Raw genomic sequence first — 25,041 nt, 5'->3', positions numbered from 1 at the left:
AGTCATATATTTTGCTATGCCTGTTAGCTTGTTGCTGTTAATTTTTTGCTATGATATAAGCCATACTGTTTTTAAGGGCATAAAAACTGTGGTTTAAGTGCATGTTTCTAATGTCAAATTTTTTTGTTAATTCTTAAGCGGTAAGCATTAAGCGACAAGCATTACTTGGCAGGTAATTAAGAACACATTAAATTTATGTCCAGGTTGTAGAATCCAAAACTGAACACTGTATGGCTTGGGATGGGAGTTTTTAATAGGGAACTTCAGTTTATTCCTTATCAGCCTAACTTGCAACTGTGAGATTTCTTATAACTGAGCACAGATGTGGAGTTTGGATACAAGCCCCCCTCAAATTTTTATTGAAGTTCTATAAAGCTCTCGTTGATCAGTTGCTAGATTAAAGTCTGAATGTGCAGGTCCAGGAAAAGGCTGCTCTGAGACTGGGGATTAGGTTTCATTGAGCCCTGTTCCTTCTGATTCACATTCCACTTAAGCTTTTGTAATTTTCAGGTTGGTACAATCGTTAGCCTGAAGGAGGACATGACCTTAGCAGTAATGGCTATTAAGGAAAACAGGCCTTTTGTTCACAGGAGTAGGAGGATGTGAGTTTCTGTTCCGTCTGATGTACTGGGTTGCAACCTTTTTGATCCACAGACTTTTCTACTGATGATGATGCATTTGCTTAGCAAACTGGAGCCTAATGGCAAGGCGGGCTTTCTTACTCTTCCAAGACGTCTCAGAAATAAATAAAAGGATCCAAGTTAAAACCACTATTTCAGTATTGAGCTGACGGTTGTCAGTGGCAACTCTGTCATCTAACCCAGTCTCCTACTTAACACAAGCAATAGTATGTAACCACATACACCTTTGTCAAGTCCTGACTCTGGCAGAGTTACAGCTTTTCCTTCAGAAAAGTGTTTGGTCTCATCAGCTAAGCATAGTGGCAGAAATGCTTCATACTCAGTTTATGTAGCATCTGCCTTTTTGCTTCTTAAGCACCCACTCCAGTAGTGAAGGCTGCATTTAGCATAATTGATTTAGCTTAATCCTCCTTCTGTACAGCCTGAGTGGGTCCTAGTAAGAAAAGGTATTTATGGTATATTTTTAACAAACCAAAACTGTAATTTTTGAAAAGATCCCTGTTTGGTCTATATTTGGGCTGAGAGATAGTATCAAGATAAAGAACAGCAGCAGAAAATCTGCTCACTACAAGATTTATTTTTCTGAAGTGACTTCAGAAATACTGAATAAATGTCTGTCACTTTTCCTGCAGACTGTTTCTAACAATTTGGCCATTCCCCTTTTGCTTCAACTGAAGACTTTTTTTGTTTTGAACCTACTGAGTAGTTTCACTCTGGCTGTGTGAAAATGACCCTACACGAGTAGCAGCATTTCACAGCCTGACAGTTCATGCTGCTCTTTATAACTCTGCTGGTTTGTCTTTTTAAAGAGATGGAATGAATGTGATACTTCCTGCTGCAATTCTTTTGTTTACAAAGAACGCTAATGAATTTTTGAACAAAAATGAACCTGGTCTAGTGGGAGGTGTTCCTGCCCATGGCGGGGGGGTTGGAACTAGATGGTCCCTTCCAACATAAACCATTCTATGATTCCATGATAAATCACGATCAATATTGACGTGTTTTTCTCACTTCTATAAAAGTTATACCTTTTCAACAGTGTGTCTGGTAACATCTATAATTTGTACTTTCTAAGATCTATAAATCTCTCTCTTATGTATATTACATTTTTGTTGTCATTCTAGGAATGACGAAGACTGGAAAGAATGCCCTGATTATATCACTGCAGGAGAAAATAGCTGTTATTTCAACACGTCCTACACCTCTATTTGGATACCGTATTGTGTTAAGCTTGCCAATAAAGACGAAGTATTTGATGAAAAAATGTTTCAGCGTTGATGAAATAGGTATGCTTCTATTATGCATTTTACCTCTACATTTTTATATCACAATAGGTGTGACGCTGTAAGCTTTTATATTGCTCATATTGTATTTAAATTTTCCCTCTCGGAAAGGTTAGTTTCTAAAAAATATGATATATAGGAAGGAATTTTGTTTTGTAACATACGTAATGTGATCCAACCAGAAAATATTGCCCAGATTGGAAGAAAGCTGAAAGGATAAAAGCAAATACATGATTTCTCTTTCTGAATACCGGTGGTCTCTCAAATATGTGCAGATGAGTTTGCCTCTGCTGCACTCTGAGCCCCTTCTAATGGATGCTACATAGCCGTGTTCAGTGTCAGCAAAGATGGCGTTAAAATCTTGATTCTGCAAAGTTCTGGAACCAAACAGTTTTTTGTTCTTGAATCAACACTAATTACAGAATCAGGATGTTTAACGTTTCCAAGCTAGAATTTATATTTATTGCAATACAAACTGTGACTGCAGATATTATTGCTTGTTCTGAGTGGTGGTGTATGTATGTGCAATTAATTTATTCCTGCAAGTGACTAGAATACCCACTGCTCTCTTTTATTCATCTGAACAAAACTAGATTAATTTTTCAGATACAATATTTTTTCAATGTACTTCTATATCAGTACAAAATATTTAATTTACGTTTCTGTGTTTCTCCATTTACTGTGTTTATTTCTAGTGAGAACTCTAAATTTTGGTGGAGAATTTTTTATGTCTCGGTGTTTTATAAGCTGCTATTGGGAAATGTAGTGTAATAGGTAATACATTCTTAGTCTTCTTTATTAGTCACTCAGGTGAGATTTATGCAGAGCATGTCTACTGCCAATGGCAGAGTGCCTTCTAGTTACCGAACTTGTAATGACTTTGTCATTGACTCATGGGTTTGGATTTTAATCAGCAAATATGTGGTTAATATGCTTTTTTAGTCCTGAAATCATTTAACAGTGTGTAGTAACAATGATCATTTCACATTGAAAACTGGATGGTTTATTCTAAATACTCTGTTTAAACAGTACTGCCTGATCCCCCCGTCCACCTTAACTGGACTCTGCTAAATATTAGTCAGACTGGGATCCATGGGGATATTCAAGTAAGATGGGATCCGCCACCAACAGCAGATGTTCAGAAGGGATGGATTACTCTGGAGTATGAATTGCAGTACAAAGAAGTTAATGAGACAAAATGGAAGGAGGTATGAAGCAAATATTTATTATACAATAATCACAGTACAGTGCAGGCTTGTTCTGTCCCTAACACTTTTGTACTACTATGAAAAGCAACAGGTTTATAATTGCTAATTAGATGATACCTTAAGTCTTAAACAATATACCCATATTCTTCTGAAGTTTTCTAGCAAACCTTGTAACTTTATGTGTCAAGATAGTTGGCACACAAGATAATAATGACAAACCCTGGAATCCCTGTGTTAGATTGGGAAGTATAGCAATAGTAAGATATATACAATTTTTTTCAAGAATAAAATGTTTCTCTTTTTTTTCCTAAACCTCAGCTATTTGAAACAGTGCGTGGTATTTTTAGTAGTTGGAACAGGAATATTCTTCTTGGAAAATACCACCATGTCAGACAGATTCTTCAGGGTACCTGTAAAGTTCTAATATTTATAATTATCATTTCAATAGATTAAAAAAGGAATGAAAAGCTTCAATTTATAATTTAAAATTTGATACAATAAGCGAATAAAAATAATGCAACATAGATAAGACATACAGATTTCACACCAGACAGACAGCAATGGGAAATTTGTGACTATATGGACAGTCCATGGAAATAAAAAATATATATACCCCAAATCTTTTACGTTTTCTTTTTGAAAATCGGTTAACTTCCCATGCAGTTACATTTCCTGTTATGGGGAAGAAATTGTACCCACTTTACCTGAATGCACAGGCTAAGTGCCAGTGTGTCGTGGTGTATTTGCATACGGAGAACTCTTCCTGAGTACCGGTTCAATGCAATATGAACCTCATTTCAAGGCAGAACCCTTCCTTTGCTTTCTTACTAATACGAACTGAGTTAACGGACAGAAGGCAAGCAGATAATACTGTTATGAATTTGTCTTAATCTACAAAAGGCAAATTTACCAATTGAAACATAGTCAAACTGGTTTCCTTGCCTTTATCTGTGAAAGACCTTGGACCCCTCCTCACCTCTTATCCTTCTCAATGTTAGCATTTTTTGTTTATCCTACTCCTTATTAGTAAGTCTACAGCCAAACAGGCCTATAATGTCTAATAACTTTTTCCTAATACTTGTCTGAATTTCTGTCTATACTGGTTTAAGCTATACTTACTGTACAGCCTACAAAATGAGTTAAGTTTAGGCAGTAAATCAATACTCCTTAAGAACTTGAAAATCTGCAGAGTATTTACAAAAGCAGGTGGCAATATAGATACTTCTTTAAAAATGCACATTTTTTATTTTTTATAAGCCTTTAGGTATCAATTGTATAAATACCCTAATAAAGCTTTGTTCTTGATGCAGTATCATCAATAATTCCAGCATGCCTTGTTCTCAGGAGAGCAAAGGTTTGAAGATCAGTGTTTCTTCTTTCAGAAAACAGATAAGGAATTGCTGAATACTATACTTGCCTCAAGAAAAACAGTACTATAGATTATGTTGTACTGCAGCTGTATATATTGTACGTTATTGTGCCTTTCAGCTTAAAAGCACAAACATGGCATAATTCCCTGAGACACTATCAGAGCACAAAACAGAAATTTCTGAAAAAAATCTTCTTCTGGCCTAAGACAATAGCAAAACTCCAAATTGGAGCAACGATTTCACTCTTTGCATTCCTTGCTACAAATATCATCTGTAATGAGTGTTGAAGCAGTAAATAGATAAATATATAGTTATACTGTTATTACTAGTTTTTTACACAAAGGATAATCTTTGAATGCTTAAATATACCATAGTGCTTTCGACATATAAGAGATAAATGTCTAGTTACACTGTTATTACTAGTTTTTTTACACAAAGAATAATCTTGGAATGTTTAAATATACCGTAGTGCTTTGTACATATAACTGATACAAAAAATGATTTATAGTACTTAAATTGTACTAAGTCTCTCCCTTACTGAGACTTGTTTGTAATTTTTTTGGATGTTTTGGGATGAACCTGTTTGATTTTACATGTATATCATTCATTTTTTTCAGTCCATTTACTAATTGAAAATAAATAACATTATTGGAAGAGGACTAACTTACTAGTTAGCAAAATATTATAAGAATAAAATATAGTGATAAGAGGATCAAAATTATTTTCTGATCAGCTTCCTAAAACCAGTAAAATCCCCACCTTCATATAGCGGGTCTTCACGAGACAGAGCCAAATGTAATCTGGCTCACAGTCTGAAAAAAGTTGGAATTTCAGGTGCACAGCTCTGGTAATTTTACCTCGTAATTTTCAGGGCTTTAATTTAGCCTGCGTAACTGCTCTTTCCAAGTCCCACCATTATTTGGGTTACACAAAATCTTGCGTGGTCCAGCATCCCTAAGAATCTCCACTAATTGTCTCGGGAAAAAAACAAACAAACCAGCCAAAAAAACCACCAACCAATCAAACAAAAAAGAACCTGTAAAACTTTAGTGTACTATTACTTTGTGGCTTCATAGCACAAAATAAGTAACCTGGACTAGTGTATATTGTATTCCCTTCCCAACGCTTTCCAACTGGATAGTCTTCATAAGTTAAAAACCTTTGGAGCAATGGTTCTCCACGATCTTGTGCTCAACCACTATCAGAGAAAAGCAGTCTGGCAGGGATCACTGCCTCCTCCACTGTCTGACTGGCTGGTTCTCAGAGCACTTGGGTCTGGAGCCACCAGGGATCAGAGAACTCTGCAGATCCTAGCTACCAACAGAATGTGTCTCAAGTTTTCATTATGCAGCTACCATGATTGTATTGTTGAAGCTTTCTTCAAATCCCCAATGGCTGCTGATTTCTAGGTGTTTTAATTCTTAGACCATGATAAGTTTTGCCAGTATCATCCTTGATTCTGAAGTAGAATATAACATCTGCCATATGGATTTGTTTTCTATGATTCTATGATTTTAAGCATGTTTTCCTTATTTTTATATACTTTTGTTGGGCTGTTGGAGCTGAAGTACATATTCTTAGAGGAGTAACAGAAGAGAGTGATTTCACATATTAAGATCTCTAATGTGACTTCCTACATAGTTTGATATGTGGCAGTATGTTGCAGTTAATACTTAATATAGAAGTCTCAAGACTGACAATCTGATGCCAGCTCTCACAGAGTCTCCATAATCACATTTCATATATACTTGAAGATTTTGGGAGCTATGCAGTGTTCCCCAAATAAATACATTTGTAAGAGGCAATACATCTGGTTAGAAGGCCTTTAAATCACTTTTCTTCTTAAAATTAATTCTGTAGTGGAGGTTGCACTACTTTTAAGACTCACATGTTATTTTAACAGGGTTTTTGGCATTGTGAAGTCAGTAATGTTGTGTTACAACAGTAAAATGGATTAACAGCTTTGTAAGATCAGTGGGAGATGTTCACACCACCTACTTACAGCATGTAACTGAGGGCAGCTGCCTTTTTTCACTGACTGTATTTACAGAGAGCTTGGATTCTCCACATTTGGTCCCTAAATCACAACAAAGCCTAATGGCTAGTAAGCTGAAAGTAAATGGCGTGAATTTTCTCTGTACTCTTCTTGTAGTGTCCTTACAGTTCCAAGTAGCAAAAATGCCTTCAAATATTTATTTCTAAAATCAAGAAGCAGTGTAAAATTGCCAGTACACCTTAAACAAATAAATCACAGTCCTTTTGTCTTTACAGTTAGAACCCAGGCTCTCAACAATGGTTCCACTGTACTCTCTGAAGATGGGAAGAGATTATGAGATACGAGTCCGATCAAGACAACGTACCTCTGAAAAATTTGGGGAGTTCAGTGAAATCCTTTATGTATCTTTTTCTCAAGCAGGCATTGAGTTCGTTCATTGTGCTGAAGGTAAATAAGCAAAGTGTAGCAAAGTGGTTTTATAACCATGCTGTCTTTTTGACTTTTCGGTGGTGTTGGGTTTTTTTTTCTCCTCATCTTTGACATTGTATGCTCGAATAGATTTCAGCCTACTACATGAAAATCCTTTGGTGAGACTGAAAATGTACAAGTTCCATATACAAGTTCAGAAGTAAACTCAGGAAGACTGTTTCACAACTCATCAGAGACCAAAAATATATATAGCTTTAAGAATCAGAAATACTAACTGTTGTTGCACATCTTATAGTGCTCAAAATACATTTAAATCTCGTACTTCATCATCTAAAACGAGCACTCGGGTAGTGAAGAGAACAATTATCACTTCTATTGAAGTGTTATACTGCTGGCTAAGTTTGTTATCAGAACGATGTGCTTTTCTGATCTGCCCAATACTATCAAGGACAGTGAGTGTTTTTTCTGATTCTTGCTTCTGTCTTACACTTTTTTTTTTCAAGTGCTATTAAAGACAGAAAAAGAAAGCCATTGAGCACCACATTTTATTAAAAGAATGACACAGTGCCTTTTCCTAAAGCATGCTCAGGTCTGAGCTACTAAATTAACTCTTCAAAATATGAGCTCTTCAGAAAATTATTTTAATTAGCTGCTTCACTTCATTTCTCAGGGTGTTAGTGAAGGTGTTAAATAAAACCACCCATAACTCTTATTCTTCAAAATCTTGCTAGATTCCCCTTTTTAACTCTTCATATTACTAGTTTTCATTCCTAATTTATATAAACAGATAATGTTCTGGATATGTGGCATTATTTTATTAACGCCAGCTGCATTGAGTTGTCAAGGTTTTCACGTAAACAAAACTAAAATACTATGACAATATAAGGCCATCCTACAAGCACAATTTTCTTCAGTCACTACAATCCAGATTCTGCAAGTTGATCCATATCCATACATTTCACACAGCAGCAGTGATCTGATTTGACTGAGAATTTATTCTTGCTTGTTTTGTATATCACATTTAGCAACACAGAATTAAAATTCAAATTTTCTGTGTATTAAAAATTTAAAGTAGTTGAATTCAAATGCAAGATTCTAACTTTTTGAAGCAGCTGGACATTCACAGGAATCACTGATGTGGCAAGGAGTTACTGGTTCTCCATTAAATAGGGATCTGTATAATACAGACATATCCAGATAGGACTTTATTCATGCCTGAAAACATGCCCAGTCAAAATCTAAGCTAGAAGCACAGGGCTAAAACTGGTACCTGAATTTTATTTTATTTGGTATCTGAATTTTATTTTATTTTTTCCTCCAAAAGGACATATGTTTATGTTCATGTATAGAATTCTAAAGCTTTCTGACCAGTATTCCTTGGCCCAAAAAATAAGTCATGAGTGAAGTTTGTGTGGAAACCTTAAAATCGGGAACAAATGAGAAAAATCTAAGACTGCAGCCAAAATAAATTTCCCTATACTTTGTATTCTACAGTTTCAGCTTAAGTATAATGTAACCGCCAGTATTTAAAAGATAAAACATTTCATTTATCAGCATTGTTCTTCATTCCTACCAAACTGCATTTCTCAATGACGTAAATTCTTTGTAGCCACCTGCAAGGTAAATAAAAGTGAGGTGTTTTTTTTTCAGTTGATGTTTCACAATATAATTAATGTTCATCCTTTAGAAAGAGGAGTAGTGTGCTTTTTGACACCACTGTCTTTTAGTTTCTGTGACAGAAGAATAGTTTGCCTATGATTTAGTATGCTGTTAATAATGTTCTCTTCAGCTTGGGCGAACAAGCAGTAACACGGTCTGCGGCAGTATATGCTGTCAGGACTACTGATAGCATGTTCCAAGCAGGCAGAATGTTCTCCATAGCTGGTTTTCCACATATATTGTCCGTACTAAGAACTTGTTCATACTTAAAAACTCAGTCTGTTTTTGCAAGGAGTGTCAGTTGACTCACAAACGTAGTATGGAAACTATTGAGACCAAAAGGGTATTTTTATTTCTGCTTGACAGAGAACTTTCCCATTTAAGTAACCAAAAATTCTCTTATCAGTTTTTTACTACTTTGGAATCCTCAAGCGTTGGAAGAGAAGGTTGAAATTAAAGTTGCAACAGAGATACAGATTCCTGCTAACATGTTTTTGTTCTGTTGTTTCAGAAATTGAGTTTCCATGGTTCTTAGTTGTTATCTTCGGAGCATGTGGGCTGGCCGTAACAGTGATCTTAATCCTGCTGTCTAAACAGCCAAGGTAGAGAGGTTTTATTTGTCAGATTTAATGTACTTGTATCTTAAAAAATAGGGTGCTTCAATTGTTTCAAATCTGGGGGACTAGAAACTATTTTGAGGATTGTTGTCCATTCTCATAAGCTATATGGACGCTGGCATCTGTATGTACTGGGCCTTCAGCAGTGGGAATCTGATGATGTTGACAGCTACTCTTCCCTTTGGATTGCAGAACATTTTATTCTACCTACAAAGTTAATTTACTTAGGCTTTGAAGAGGATTGTTTTTTAGTACATTCAAATTTTGAAATACTATTTTTACCCACGTGCTGTTCAGAAGTTTCACACAAGCATATGTCTGTGTATTTGTTTTTGTTCTTAGGCTATTTCACTAATCTCTGACTATTTCTTCATCAAGCCAAGGGAAAGGTCTTGAGTCATAGGGCAGTATTTGGTCTCTGTGGATAGACTGCAGCTCCTATAAATAACAGGAATAAAATAAAACAAAGCACAGGATTGTGTCATTTATAAAAATTATAAATTTGTGTCATTTATAAAAATGAAACAATGACACATATGTAAAAATGACAAAATGGTCTCAAAGTGAATTCATCCCCTAATATGTGTGTTCAGGGATAGGTTTTGGCAGAATAATTGAGCTTGGATGTCACACCAGTACTGTCCTAGACTATGGAGCAACACCACGGTCCAGCTCCAGTGCACACATGCGTGTTGTCAGTGGTCTTGTGTATACAACTTCAAAAATGAACACTGAGGTGTTTTGCACATACCAGCGTAAGGACGAGTCATTGAAATGAAAACAATATGGTGCAGTTGGAGCAGCTCTGAAAAAATAATTTGGGCAAGCAGCACTATGCTTTGGCAGAGCTTAATTTCAGGAAGCCACTCCCTGCAGTAGCATCCCAGTCCCAGAGTTAAGAGCGAGGCTCCTGATACAATGCCTGACGAAAGCTACATGTGTCAGAATGGGGCGAGAACAACTCACTCGTGGGACCAGGAGCTCTCTAAGATCAGCACGGTGAGCAAGGAGTGGCTTGGTCACTGAAGATCGTGAGGGCTGAAGCATGTCTCGGATCACAGCTCATTAATACCTTCCATGCTAATCAGAACTGCTGTAGGAGGCTTTTCTCCACCGAGGACCTTTCATCTGGAAATTTTTTTCTGGACCTGTGGGCCTGCACCCTTTCCTTCAGACTGGTGCATGTGGCGGTATGACTGGCAATATCTTCTGCAGAGGAGGAGGCTGCGTGTATTTCCCATAATGCAGAATATCCAGGCTCAGCTTCCTCCTGCATCTGAAAAGATACCCATTCATATTTTCCTCAATTATGATCTCACAAGGTCTGAACTAGGCTCCCTAGGACAGATGCCATAGGGTTCGGCCATATTTTAGAGTTGAGAGATGCAGGCTTGAATTATGCAAAGCTAAGAAAGGAGCAGAGCGTAGTTCTCCCTCCTGAATGATTTCTACAGCCAGCAAGTGGCAAAATCCTGTGCTTTGTTAGAAGCAGTGCCCAGTCCTGTCAGAATCCCTGATTTGTGGATTCAACTGTAAGTGCAAGTCTTAAACTGGTACCCTTGAGAGCCCAGACAGTGCAAAGCTACCACATCCCCACCAGGGATTAGGTGGAAAATTACTGGATCTCTGGCGCTCATTGAGGCTTGCTGGGCACAACTTTGAGGCTCTGCCAAAAACAAAAACAGATGGGGAATTTAGGCCTTCCATAGTTAAGCAGAAGGTGCCTAAATTTCTCTCTAGCACTCCTTAAGACTCCTCTGTTCCTCTCTGGACCTCACCAAGGTCACTAACAATGCAGCAAAACTAATATTTGGATTTGGATCTAGATCTACCATTCCCACAGCTTACTTTCTAAAATAGGAAAGTAACCCGGTATAAAGAGAATACTGAATTTTCCTTTTGGGAACAACAGTTTGTCTTTTGCAAAAGAAGCAGGGAGGTAAAATGAAGGAGATAGGCATGAACTGCTATTGTTGGATTAATGGGAAATCATCCTCCTTTTTTTTCTTTTTTGTCCCCTCAAAGAATTAGAAAATCACATTATGAAGGATTAGACTAATATGTATTTCCACTATAGGTACCATAAGCAAGTTCCTTCCTCTACAAGGGTAGAACCTTGTCTTTATTATATATTACTTGTCACGTTAATAATTCAGAAAACAGAAGTGTCATAGAGATGGCAAAATACTAGCCTGAATTTTTGCAGTTTTGTTTCTGTTTTATTTATTACTTCTAAAGTAATTCGCTCTTTGCACCAACTTCCTTTTTCTATTCCCTTATTTAAATTTTTTGGGTTTATGCAAGACTAGTATGTCCCTGAAAAAAAAATATTTTGAAAAGTCACTCTGCACACAGAGGCTTGTATCAGGTTCCTTTGAAAATTATGTATAAAGGGAAGCTATTGACAGAGCTCTAGGAATTTACTCTCTTTCTGTAGAGCATTAAATTATCAATAAATAACATAACATAAATGGGATTTCAACAAGGAAGGCTGCAGAAAACTTTTTTTTTCCTTAGGACTATTTGAAATTGAATCTTCAAACATTTCCATTTTGAAGTAATGAAGTATAAATGCAATGTAAGGCTCTCTTCTTTCTAACTTCCTCAAAATGGACCACTGTCAATTAAAAGCCATCTCTTCTTTTTTTCCAGGTTAAAAATGCTGATTTTTCCTCCTGTGCCAGTTCCAAAGATTAAAGGGATTGACCCAGATCTCTTGAAGGTAATGTTGTGTTCTAAAATCTGCAGTGGGAGTCACCGTAGTAGTAGCAGGTGACAATTGCTGTTGCAGGCAGAAGAATTTTGTAGGAAAAAATTATGACATGAGGGGAATTGCCACAGAATTAGTTTTCATAAAATAATTTTAAAAACCCTTCAATTATTACATCAGCTACAGTTACCTTTCCTTAAGTTAACATCATAAAAAACACAAGCAGTTTTATTATTTCCTTTATAACATTCATTTTTTCTTGCTTTATAGAAAGGAAAGCTAGATGAAGTGAACTCCATCTTAGCCAGCCATGACAACTACAAGACACAGCTATACAATGATGACTTGTGGGTTGAGTTTATTGAGTTGGACATAGAAGACCCTGATGAAAAGAACAGAGTCTCAGATACCGACAGGCTCCTCAGTGAAGATCATCTGAAATCACACAGTTGCTTGGGAGCAAAGGATGATGATTCTGGACGGGCCAGTTGTTGTGAACCAGATATTCCAGAGACAGACTTCAGTGCAAGTGACACGTGTGATGCCATCTCTGATATTGATCAGTTCAGAAAGGTAACTGAAAAAGAAGAGGATCTCTTGTGCCTTGATAGAAAAGATAAAGATGAGTCACTTCCAAGCCTTGCTGACACAGACGTCCAACAGCCACACAGGAGTACTCAGTCCGAAAATAGACAGCTGTGGCCACCTTTTGCAGACTCAGCTAGTCCATCGGTCCATACCCAGCTAAGTAACCAGAATTCGTTGACAAATACTGACTTTTATGCACAAGTGAGTGATATTACTCCGGCAGGCAGTGTTGTACTTTCACCAGGGCAGAAATCCAAGGTGGGGAGAGCACAGTGTGAAGGCTGCACGGAACAAAACTTCACCATGGACAACGCCTACTTCTGTGAGACAGATGTGAAAAAATGTATTGCTGTGACTTCCCACGAAGAGGATGAGCCACGTGTCCAGGAGCAAAGCTGTAACGAGGACGCTTACTTCACCACAGAGAGCCTTACCACTACCGGTGTCAACCTTGGAGCTTCAACAGCAGAAACCCCAAGCTCAGAGATGCCTGTTCCAGACTATACGTCTATTCACATCGTTCACTCTCCACAAGGCCTGGTGCTCAATGCAACGGCGCTGCCCATGCCAGAAAAGGAATTCAACATGTCTTGTGGCTATGTGAGCACAGACCAGCTGAACAAAATCATGCCGTAGCTCTTCTTTGACTAGGTGTGTGCAGTATTTCACAGCAGAGAGTCAGCTTGGGCTTGTATGCTGAAAGCAAAATGAAGTCTAAAAGTTTCTTGTGGTTCTTATAATTTTATCTGACATGTTGCAACATGAAATATTCATCAAAATATTCCTATTGTGTTCTGTAAATATTATCTATGAATTTGTCTTGAGACTTTTACTAGCAGTGACTGTCTTGTTCTTGTGGGTGTTGATTTTTGTGATATGAAACATTGAAATTACTGTTTAATGTACAGTAAATCATGCATTTTGATAAAGCTAAAAATCAGGTGGTTTAAAGTCTAAGAATTTAGTAAAAACCATGCTGTTGGCAGAGATCTTTATATCAATAATTTGGAACTGAACATATAGGTGAAAAAACCAAAAGTAGCTTGAATAAAAACACATCTATTTTGATTTATATGAATTAATAAAATATATTTTAATATTTTAGTCATACAAACATAAACTTTTTCTATTACACTACACACTGTAGTTCAATTATGATGACCCATCTAAGGAATACATTTGCTGCAATCTTAAAAAGGAGTTTTCTGTTTTATAAAAGTTTTGTTCGCAGCAAAAAAGAAAAAATAGATTTTTACAGAGCCATTTTATACCTCCAAAGAAACCTGTAGAAAAATTTTGCAATATTATAGGAACTTAAAGTAACTGATTCTATTACTTTCTTATGGTACCTAATATAAAAATATACATTCAATTTAAAGTTTTGTAGAAAACTTTAAAATATACAAAACATTTGGGCAAATTATTCTATTCTTCATCAGATTGTGGTTAATGCTAATAATACACTTTTTTATAAGCAAAATTTTGTTGACCACAGTGTTAAACAGTGTGCAACTATACTTTCACTGAAAATTTTTGAGAACACATGAATAAGCTCTGGTGACTTAGCAGCATAGTCTCTTTACATTTGACCAACTTCTGAAGCCCTCCTACAGCCAAAGGTATCACTACATTTACTAGTTTGCGCCACAGAAAGCCTTGATTAAAAAAGCAAAATAAGGACTTCAGGAGTTAGCCAGCAGTTCATTTTTAAAGATATGACAGAATTAAAAGACTTCAGCAGAACACGGGAATTGAATATGGTATTGTTCAAAAGTGTTTTTTGTTTTTGCAGCCTAACAGCATCTCCTCTGACCGCGTTAGGCAGACTTTCAGAAGGGATGGAGAGAAAACTGAAACTCAGTGGGAAAACTCTCTTTGTTCTTATGTATATTAAGAACATGACGGAGCTCTGCAATGAACTATTATTGCTTCAGAAGTTACCTTCCTAGGCCATGTTTTCATCTTAGTAGGGTTCTTCTTAGAAAGCAAATGGGGATGTTTATTTCTTTTCTCTGACCTGAACTGAGCTGTACGAAGTACAGCGAATGCAGGTCAAATGCAGGTCTTGCTCATGCTGTCTCCCACTGAACTCACTGATGCTCTCCTTGTGACCAAGGGCTACAGGACTGGGCCCAACTATTGGGTGGGATTTTTAAGTTTAGCACGTACTTTATGGTAAATGTGCATTAGATATTCTGCTAATTTGCTGCTATATTTTTCTAACAGCTACATTATTTAGTTTCATATAAAATTTCATAGATGATAGACACTAATGCAAGCAATGCCTATGTGTGTGTTTGGAAGAAGTTTCTTACTCTGTTTCTATTGCCAAAAATAGTTAAATACCTCAATCAAACTCAGAATGTCATTTTGGTACTTTACTGGTCACACAAGCCATTATACGCTGGTCAGAAGATGTGTCTTTCAGTTTCTGTTTAACTTTCCTTATGTCAGTGTTTTGTTTGTTTTTCTCAAAGTTCAATAAATGTATTGTCTTTGGTCTGTCCTGACACAATGTGTTTTATTGCAGATAATTAATTTTTTTATGGAAAACAGAGATTGTATTAGGAGAAATCAAGTATTTCTCATTGAATAAAGTAGAATGCAGCTTTCTTTAGAATAGAAGCAGTGCCTAATGGGATCAGTGTTTTCACTGATTGATATGTATGTAGTTAAAAATAGAAGCATGGACCTAAATTTATAGATGGAGATAGGACATGCTGTACCTAGAACTGGCCAAGACATTTGTTGTGTTGCTAATTTAGCAGACCTGTTTACCTTTGGCTGGAACAGCCTGTGGTTGCAAATAAATAAGCTGCACTAGTTCAAGGTTTACACCTACAGTTGAATCCACAAATCAGATATTCTGGCAAACCTCAATAGTTACTTGTAGTGACACTTAAAGCCTAATATATGTTCAGTATATGAACTCTGAAATGTCCAATTTCTGTCTCTGTGGAAAATGACATATCTTGAACATCTCCCAGTGTGTAATGTGGTAATATAAAACTGCTTCTCTTCTCTCTCTAGAGGTAGGGAGGGAGCTGTTGGAGGAATCTGACTAGACAAGGGTAAGCCCTTTCCTCCCAAGGGAATCAGGGTGAGATTCAGTTCCTCTACATAGTCATCCAGTGCCATTTAAGGTATGTAATCAGGCTTCCAGGTGCTGGTCCAGAGCAGCACAGGTCTTGTGTAGATTCTGTCTTATCTAAAAGCTTAATATATTTGCTAATTAAGGCGTCTTGATCTTGATGCGAATTTCACCTTAGCTGAACCATTGGACAAGGAAAGCCAGAGAGTGGCATTGGTGTTCTCTTATGGTTTACACTCTCTGTAGCAACCACTTCGTCTGTAGAACTCAATGCAAATTAACTATCATGATGAGTAAATATCCTTGCTGGTACCTCCTGCTTGAAGAACTAAGCTTCAGAAGGCTTATGCCTTTTATAAGGCTCTAAAAATACCTCAGCTTCAGAGGGAGTTGGAGGATTCACAGATGGACTTTAAGAAATGGCAGTGAAGACAGTGGTTCACCACTGGCACGTGAGGAACTCCATCTCCCACTGCCCTCACCTGTGCCAGTTCCACTGTGCTTTGCCAGTGCCCTTCCATGGGCAGATCCAACTTTCTAAAACCCAAGCAAATCATGAAAGCAAAGTATCAGAAGTTACCTTCGATTAATGAGTTAAAAACTGGTTGAGCAAAGTGCCAGATGAGCACTTTGAAAAGCCAGCTTGAGCTCCTTCCTATCTCCAGCAGCAGTGCAGCTCAAGTAACCATATGCCAAATGACTGCCATTTATGTACAGTTCACATGTGAGTGGTTAGAAGAGAAATACAGGTGTCAGACTTGCAGTTGTCTCTGAAATTTTCGTTTTATATTGGCAATCTGCTCTTTTCCTACAGAACACAGCAACCTATTATTTCAGGATCTAATGCACTTGCCAGATACAGAAAAGCTTATATTACATGGTTGCAAAGCAACCTGTTTATTTACTTTCACCTTTTCTTTGAAGTGTGGGATAATAGATCTGTGCTTTACAGAAAGAGCCTCTGGACGAGTGATTTGTTATCTTCTCTCTTATTCATATTGAGAAATAACGCTACATATTGTCCCAATGCCAGACACGTGAGTCAGTGTCAAAGTGAGAGAATTCATTCCTTTAGGAATGCCTACTAAAATTTTACTTTTCAAGTTTAATCAATGACTAAAATGTACAAGGTGGAAAGAAATAGACATCACAGAGGGACACTGTAAGCATGGAGTATTTTGCTGGTAAAACCAGTAATTTTCACTACGTTGAAGCTTTTGGCATGTAAGCTGGCTGCACTTGTTCCCGTTCTTGGAATGATATTTTACACAGATATTGCCTGGCAGAGGCAATATATGCATATCTGTATTCAGAAACCATGTTGGTTCTCAAAAGCAAGGAGGACTCAAGTTGTTCTGCTGGCTGACTTTTGGTGTCATCTTGGTTTGGAAGAGTTTGGGTTTGAGCCACTTTTCTCCATCAAAGACAATGTGCATTTCCAAGGCTTCAAGTTCCTGCTACAAGAGACTGAAACAGCACCATCTATACCAGCTTCCATAAAGATAAGAAATAATTTCGTCAAACATAATGATTTACACTTATATTCTTTACTACTCAAATTGAAATATTTTTCCTGGTTTACGATACAGGAGGTGGGATTAGCAGATTACGAAAGCGTTCACTCTTTCTGAATGAAAATTAACATTATGGAAGGTATGTTTTGTATTTCAAAATAGTAGGAATATTAAAGAATAGTGCTCTATAGACTTGCCATGCTGTTATGGCTTAGCCCCAGCCAGCAACAAAGAACCACGCAACCGCTTGCTCACTCCTCCCCCTCCAGTGGGATGGGGTGGAGATTCCAAAAGAAAAAACGTGCTTTTAGAAATGCTTCAAGTTAATGATGGCAATCCATGTTGGGAACACGCTACTGTTATTCCCAGCTTAATATATACAACTATGTATGCAACAGCACAGTTGTAAGAATGGGAAATAAGGCTCTGGTTCAAAGAAAAACTTAAAACCCTATGACATGTAGCCACAGGCAACCTTGTTTTCCTGCACTGAGATGTGCTATTTCAGGGGCTCATTACCAGACACCCTATAAAATGGAGTGCCTGACTCAAATTGCCTGATTTGAGAGGGAAAGGGAGGAAAAAGTTTAGAGCATGTTGTTATTTTTATTAAAGAAGCAATACAAACTTCGGGGATGGGCAAAGAGGTAAACACTACAGAATATAACATTTTCATTACACATTTTTCAGTTCTAATTCAGAATATCCTAGTTCACCAAGACCACGGTAAGAATTTAATCAGCTTTTATAGCCAATTGACTTTGAGGAGATACCAGTGGATGTACTTCTCTCTTGGAGCTCCCTTTGTTTAAACGTAATTTTACAGTTCAAATTCTTCTTTCTGACTGATCATTCTTAATTGCACACACAGGCAGTGCTTTAACCGCTATAGACACCATGCCCTCAGGCCACAAAGAAACAGGATGTAGCCCAAATCCATTTCCATGAGTTTTATATATTATTTAAACACTCTGGCATAGCTGTATTGAGCAAGTTCCTCACCTTCTCTACTCTGGGCTATCAGAGAACGTAGGCAACATTCAGAAATAGATGGAAGAGAAGAGAAACAATTAACAGTGGTGGCAGAGAACCAGGCGAGCTGGAGCAGCTGCCAGGAGTCAGCAAGGTTCAGGGTAATTAGCTGTAGGTGGAGCTGTAGGAGTGGTGTAGATGACAAGAACTGTAGTCAGTAGTTGTAATGAAAGCAGATGCAGCTATTAAAATCGATGCATCTAGTAAATTGACACAAAAGTTTGGCAGGTTTCATTTTTTTTGCCACAGGCTTTGGTATTTTTTTTGCATAATATGAACTTGTTTATCCTAATATATGAAATTTAGCTGACTAATGATACATTAGCTTCCTGAAATTAGTCTAAAAAAGCAGAGGATCATTCCATATCATGTTGCAAAATGTCTGAGAACATAACTGAACTACCCTCCTCCAAACTGGAAGGAGCAAAAGTCTGCAGGAATCTTAGTGGGAGCAAAAGCAAAGTTGAAGAGCTGACAGCTTTCTGTAGCTTCCCAACACAGATGTTATAATGATGCTTCCACTATTGTCCTTGGTCTGCATTTGAGATCATGCTGAAGGAATTAAAATCTGTTCCATAAGACACACCTGAGGCCTAGACATGCCAGGAAACTGGTTCCTCACACTTTTTTCTTCAGTAGTAAAATTAACAGAAAATACATTTTATATATTTTTTCAAATTGTACATGAAATCTTATGATATTATACCAGAAAGACACAAAGTATAGAACCATACAGTGTCAGTAACATTCTCATACTAAGAAAGAGGTTAAATTTTCTGATCTATTTCACAGCGGCTATCTGTGTAGCATGTACAGGACTACAATCTCAAATTACAAACAAAGGAAATACCAACCTTCCCCTTCTGAATGGAAAACCTCTTCAGGAACTAATTCTGTGAGCCAATTAAATGTACTTTCCCTGAAGAGTAAGGCACAAGCTTGTGAAGTTACCAAAGACAAAATGATTCCTAGCGAAACTCTGCTACCAAATGAGTGGGTCCAACCCTTCTTCAACAGCTGTCTGACCACCATATGCTTGTTACCCAGATATGTTACAATCATTATGAGCACCCTGTCCTCCATCTGTGGCCCAGCTGTGTGGGATTCCTTAAGCTAACTTTTCACCTACGTGTTAGAATTCTTTCTTTGTCATGGCGTATTTTTTTATGGAATCAGAAAGATTTGCTCGTGCCTTGAAATGCCATGTAAACTTTTAAGTGAAATTTCCTGAGCCAAACTACTGATGGAAGAATGTGCAATTCTGGGCAAGGACCTGTGTTAACTGCAATTTGATTTGTAAACCTACAATATTTAAAAAAGCAAAGTGTTACTCAAGTGTAGTGCATATAATTTGTAATGGTAGTCAGACTACAAGAATAGACCAGCCAAGGAATGACCTATGTTATGAAAAGATCTATCGACGCAAGTCTATTGCTTTTATAGTGTAAGTAATGGCAAAGCTGTATCACTTTCTTCAGAATGTGATTAGTATTAATCAGCTGATTTCTGCCAATCACCATCCAATCAATTATAACAACCTTCTGAATTTACTTCATTGAGGAATGTATTAAATGACTTTTAGAAGCAAAATGTGTGCGTGTCGGCTGGCACTGACAGTTGAGCGCTGTCACAAACAGAAATACAGGAAAATAGAAGCATATGTGTCTTTACAAGCTGTCTTTCTGCTTCCGTAGTGTAGTAAATGATGCTTCAGACACAAGCATGGCTCTCTCACAAGACTACCCCCAACTGTTTAACTTCCATAGAATAAAGGCTAATGGAGGGAAAAATAAGAAACAAAAGAAAACAAACAAAATACTGTCCAAATGGACTCCTTCAGACAGGATCAGTTAGACAACATTTGACAGTGTCTGGAAAATGTAGTCCCTAACAAAGCAGTATGCTCTTATTGTGTATTAGATGTAGTTAAGAAAGTATGCTCCTTGCCAATCACACACACGTTTGTGCGGTTCAAACACCCACTACCAGCCTGATTTTTTTAGCAGCACAAGAAAACTAGGTCAGAAGTTCATCATTACTTTAAAAGTACAAGAGATCCAGAATTACAAATAAATTATAAGACTATAATTGTGCTTAACATTGAAATTATAACAGTTTGACCCACCAATATATCAACAGAAAGATAAATCTGGTGTATTTGGGAAAGCAAAGGAATGCAGGCTATGTTACTTAGGAAGCCAGTGGAAGCAATACAATTACTCCCCTTGACTTCGTCCTTCTTTCTCTATTGCTCTTCATCCCTAAGGTTCATCAGTCTTCTTTGTCCTATCCTATTTAAAATCAATAGAATATCCATCTGTTAAATGCAAAGAATGTTTTTGTAGGCTCACATCATGGCTTGCAGGACAGAGCTTTGGCATGGTTGGAATGCTGACATGGCTGCAGTATAAATAGTAATTCGTAAAGTGAAAATCTTTTGAGGAGAAAACTATTCTAGTGACTTCAAGTTTTACAGAAGCAAATCATCAAAATCAACAATCTATTTTTGCATAATTATGTTCTTTCTGAAACCTACTGCAAGTGGATGACATTGACACACTCTAGTGAAGAATACTTGACTACTGAAGAACTCAGGGTGTAAGAATATCTGAATCTGCCTGTGTGCAGATAGACACTTTCTTCCCTGTAGCATAGATTAAATTTTTGTATTAGTGCAGTTAAATTATTTAGTCTAGGTATTAGGCATAGGTACGTATGTATATGCTTGAGAAAATTTGAACATAAATGAGCATCTGTGTCAGACAAAGAGCAAATGAGCTGTGCTGCAAATTAATGTTTTCACTCCTGCTTGGGTGATGGTTGAGACTTTTAAAACAAAAATATTGTTCTGACAAGCTAAATGACTGCAAAGGTCTCTTAGGGTCTAATGACATATGAGGGGCTTTTTGCCTCTTGGAAACAGCACGTACCAGTCTGTCTATGCAACCAAGTGCTGGAACATGCTGTCTACCTTCAATACCATATGGTTAAATATTTTATTAAAAGTTATGCTGCAGACGAACACAGGCTATTCCAGAAAAAGGCTTGTAGACAGCATGATACAGTGAGCTGGTTTTCCAACTGTAGTAATTTAGAAAGTTATTTCAGGAGGCAAACCAAAGCCATTTTGAGTTGAGCATGTGCTACAGCTAACACAGAAGATTGTGTGATTTTTAGATCTGACCCTAAGACTCCTTCTGGAGATTACAAAATCCAGGTTTTTACAGAGTCACAGAATGATACACATTTTAGGAGATTTAATTTCCAATTTACGTAGTGTTTACCTTCTTTTTTTTTTGTTCATCCTGCATCTCAGAATAGTCCTGTTGAGATTACAAGAATATGGAAGTCATATAGGCAACATCAGAAATTTACTGCCTACCAATGTCCTGTTACAAATAAACAAATTTGTGCTTCGATACATACCATAAACACTAATGCTAAGCCATTATTTTTTCAATTACTGAAGCAATAAAGCAAAGATTAGGTCATCCTTTGTCAAGCAAAAAGACACCAGTACAGAGGAAAAAATACTTTGTGGAAGAACATTTCTGTTTTGTTTCTGAACAAAATAACAGCTCAAGCACATGCTGAAACTAAGTGGCCTTTTATGTTGTTTGGCTCCATTATGAGGATAAGGTCACGTACATAGTCTTTTTTTTTTCCTTTTTTTTTTTCTAAATCCTCCCACCCCAAAACTTAGGTAACAAACATGCATGAGTGATGGTAACATGCAATCAGCTATTTTTACTGAGGTTACTTTAATGGCTACAGATACTCTTTGAACAGATGTATGTACCTGCACACATACATATCTCTATTTATATATTTAAACACATATATTTAAAGTGTTCTAGTATATTAGCCTACCCAATAAGCATGTATTTGTATTTATTTGTGTATATATGTATGTTTTCATCCTTTGGACAAACATAGAATTATTTCAGAGAAAGCAACAGGAATGGGTGCTTCTATACCAAAAATCCATCCTGACAGACCGCTTTCATCTCCTAAACCAGAAAAATAAATCCTTTTAGCAAGAGGAATACAACATAGCGAACAGTATGCTGATGCCCAAGATGCATGATAGTACAATTTATCCCCCCATCGTACCGAGCTATTCTGCAGCCTGACACTATAGTGTGTTAAACACTGTGATGAGTGCTCTAGCAGTCTAGAACAGGTTAAAAGCAATGCTTTTCCTTCCATGTCCCCTTCAGAACAAGAGGAAAAAAATCTTTTTGTAAACTGAGTTGAAGCTTGCAAACCGTAACTCTTGTAAATGCAGCTGACACGCTGTTTTGACGTGGCTGGGGTTGTATGGAAGGGTACTAGAGACTGTCAAAATATAATAACATGAATATCAGTAAAAAATTACTCAAGCATATGCCTAACCATGAGATTTTAAATGTATGCAGATGCTGCTGCTTGTGAGAAATAGGATAGGAAACACAGCTGGGACTGCCATGTCGTAGGTCTTTAGCACAGAAGTTTCTCTTACAAAGATGCTCATAACAGTAATAAAAGGCATTCGTGTTTTCCCTTTGTGTTAGGAACCCTGTGTAGGTTGCACTGTAACAGTACAGCATCACCCAGCTGTCTGCCGGTTTCTGCCAGAAAAGACCTCCCTACTTGCCTAATACACAGTGGATGTCAGACATTTTTTCAGTGACCATCAGACTCTTGAGCTGTCTTGCCAGGGAAGTAACTACCCTATAAAAAAAGAAAAAAAAAAAGAATGAACTCTAAATGAACTATAGAAAACCACTCATATTCTGGAAGTTTGCAGTACTAAACTGCTTACTAGTTTAGCAGCAATATTTTAAAAGCTGAAACAAAAGAATATTTGCAGACTCCTAAACCTATTATAAGTTAAATGTTCTATCCCTGTCTTACAGTCTTTTGTTCCTTGTATTTCTGTGTCAAAATCCGCCATACATTTTTGCTTCAGTTTTTTTTCTGCATTTTTTCCCAGTCTGCTCACAGTAATCACCTTCCCAGTGGCTAAATGACATATTTACATATGGGTCACTCAGCACAGCATTAATCCAAATATAACGTATGACCACAGCGCAACACTTTTGCCTAATCAATGAGAATTGGATTTCAGTCTTCATTCCCCGTCTTCCTGTGAATGTAGTCTGTAAAATAAAACCACCACTAAATAATTAAAATAAAAAAGAGTCTGTGCAATACACTGTGGTTTACTGTGCATTAAATCCTCACCACTCAGAGTTTGTTGGGTTTTTTATCTTTATAGCAATCAGCAGTGATTGTGCACCTTTTTCTGTGTCTAAGATGAGCACTTACTGCTGTGACATTTCACTTTGAACCAAAACACTGATCTAGTCTTTTCTAACAAATGACCTTATTAAACGGAAATTTTTTTTAAGTATCAAACTTTTTGAGCTGCAGTTTAAAAGGACAAGTGAAACTTTGCAAGAGTTTGTAAAAATTGGTCAGTGAAGTGGGGAAAGTGAACTAGAAAACAGAAGCAGCATGTACTGAGTTTCCTGCGAGATGACAGGAGTACCCCTTTCCTTATTAGTATGCATTATCGTGACACATTTGGCAGCGTGTCCTTTCCCCACTTGTATCTCAGCTGCACATCTTCCATACCCAAAAATTATTTTCATCACTTTCTCTATGTCAATGTCCCCCCAGACACTGACAATCCTCAGACATTCTGACAAAGCAGTTGCCTGCAAACAGCATTTGTGACCGTGACTAGTAGGTTGCCATTTCTCTGGATGTGCTCAGGCATGCTCCCACAGCTTCTGATCTGCACGGCAGGCAGTTCTGCCTATGAGGACAGCATCAACAAGCATTCAAGATGTAACATCTCTCTCTATTACAAATGAAACCAGATCATCTGAGAATGCTACAGCATGTTTAGCATTTCTGAGAATTTATTCTAGCATGCAGATGCGTCCCTAGAAATGTCATTTTAGACCCTGTTTCTGAAAAAAAACACGTCAATAAAGTAAATTGTTTCTGTATAAATCTAAGCCTGTAAAACAATTCCTCTTCAGATTATGCCATAAAGCAATCTTCTTCTTGAAGATATCCCAAACTCAACTTGACAAGGCCATGAGCAACCCATTCTAGCTTTGAAGCTGGCCCTGCTTAGAGAAGGGGTTTTGACCAGGAGAGCTCCAGAAGTCCCTCTAAACTAAATTATTCAGTGATTCTCTTAAGGATAACAGTCACTCAACCAGCGCTACCAATCCCAAAACCTAGTTATGATCATTTAAATGACAAAATCGTTATTATTTTTCTGTGAAGTTTTCAGCAAGAGTGTCTAGCTAAGCCTATTCTAGGTACAACACTTGCTGACATGAACCCAACTGCCTCAGCAGGTTTGTTTCCATGGTAAGGCAGGATACTAAACCTTACATTAGACACTCCTAGCAGGATTAAAGACAGGTTGGTATGTCTTGATCATCAACTCAACTTTAGCCTAGAAAAGAAGCAATTTATACCTAGTGAGGTAGGAAGAATCTGACCCTAGGGGCCTTAGGGTGCAGCTCAGTGCCAGGGGGCCTAGCGGTACATGCCCACATGGCACTGGATGTCCTGGACACTTCTCTCAGAAGACCTTTGTGGCAGTTTCCCTCAGAAAAAACAGGAGTGATAGGCCTGGGAGTGTCACTGCTCAGCAGCCATAGTTACATGCGCAGTATAAATACTGAGAAACCAGTGACAAAGGGAATGGATCAATCCCTTTGTATCTCACTTAATTGCTCCCATCAAACGTCTATTTGCTGCTGTTCAAAGGAACGTTCATTGGCACATGAAGTCCCCCCTCATAGAATGGTTTGGGTTGGAAGGGACCTTAAAGATCACCTAGCTCCAACCCCCCTGCCCTGGGCAGGGACACCTCCCACTAGACCAGGCTGCTCA

General features: G+C 37.5%; 1 protein-coding gene across 1 annotated transcript; it reads left to right on the top strand.

Moving 5' to 3' along the window:
- The first annotated feature begins 514 nt into the window (after positions 1–514).
- On the top strand, positions 515–15,003 carry GHR (growth hormone receptor). Its single transcript, XM_063321436.1, is given in 8 exon segments — positions 515–602; positions 1,766–1,901; positions 1,903–1,927; positions 2,954–3,132; positions 6,774–6,945; positions 9,098–9,188; positions 11,856–11,925; positions 12,184–15,003. Coding segments are annotated over 8 exon segments (1,689 nt in total). The 5' UTR covers positions 515–540; the 3' UTR covers positions 13,138–15,003.
- The last annotated feature ends 10,038 nt before the right edge of the window (positions 15,004–25,041 follow it).

Source organism: Chroicocephalus ridibundus, chromosome Z (genome assembly GCF_963924245.1).
Source record: "Chroicocephalus ridibundus chromosome Z, bChrRid1.1, whole genome shotgun sequence".
In the NCBI taxonomy this organism is placed as follows: domain Eukaryota; kingdom Metazoa; phylum Chordata; class Aves; order Charadriiformes; family Laridae; genus Chroicocephalus; species Chroicocephalus ridibundus.
Note: the sequence above shows the minus strand (reverse complement) of the source record. Positions and strands in the feature narration are given on the sequence as shown.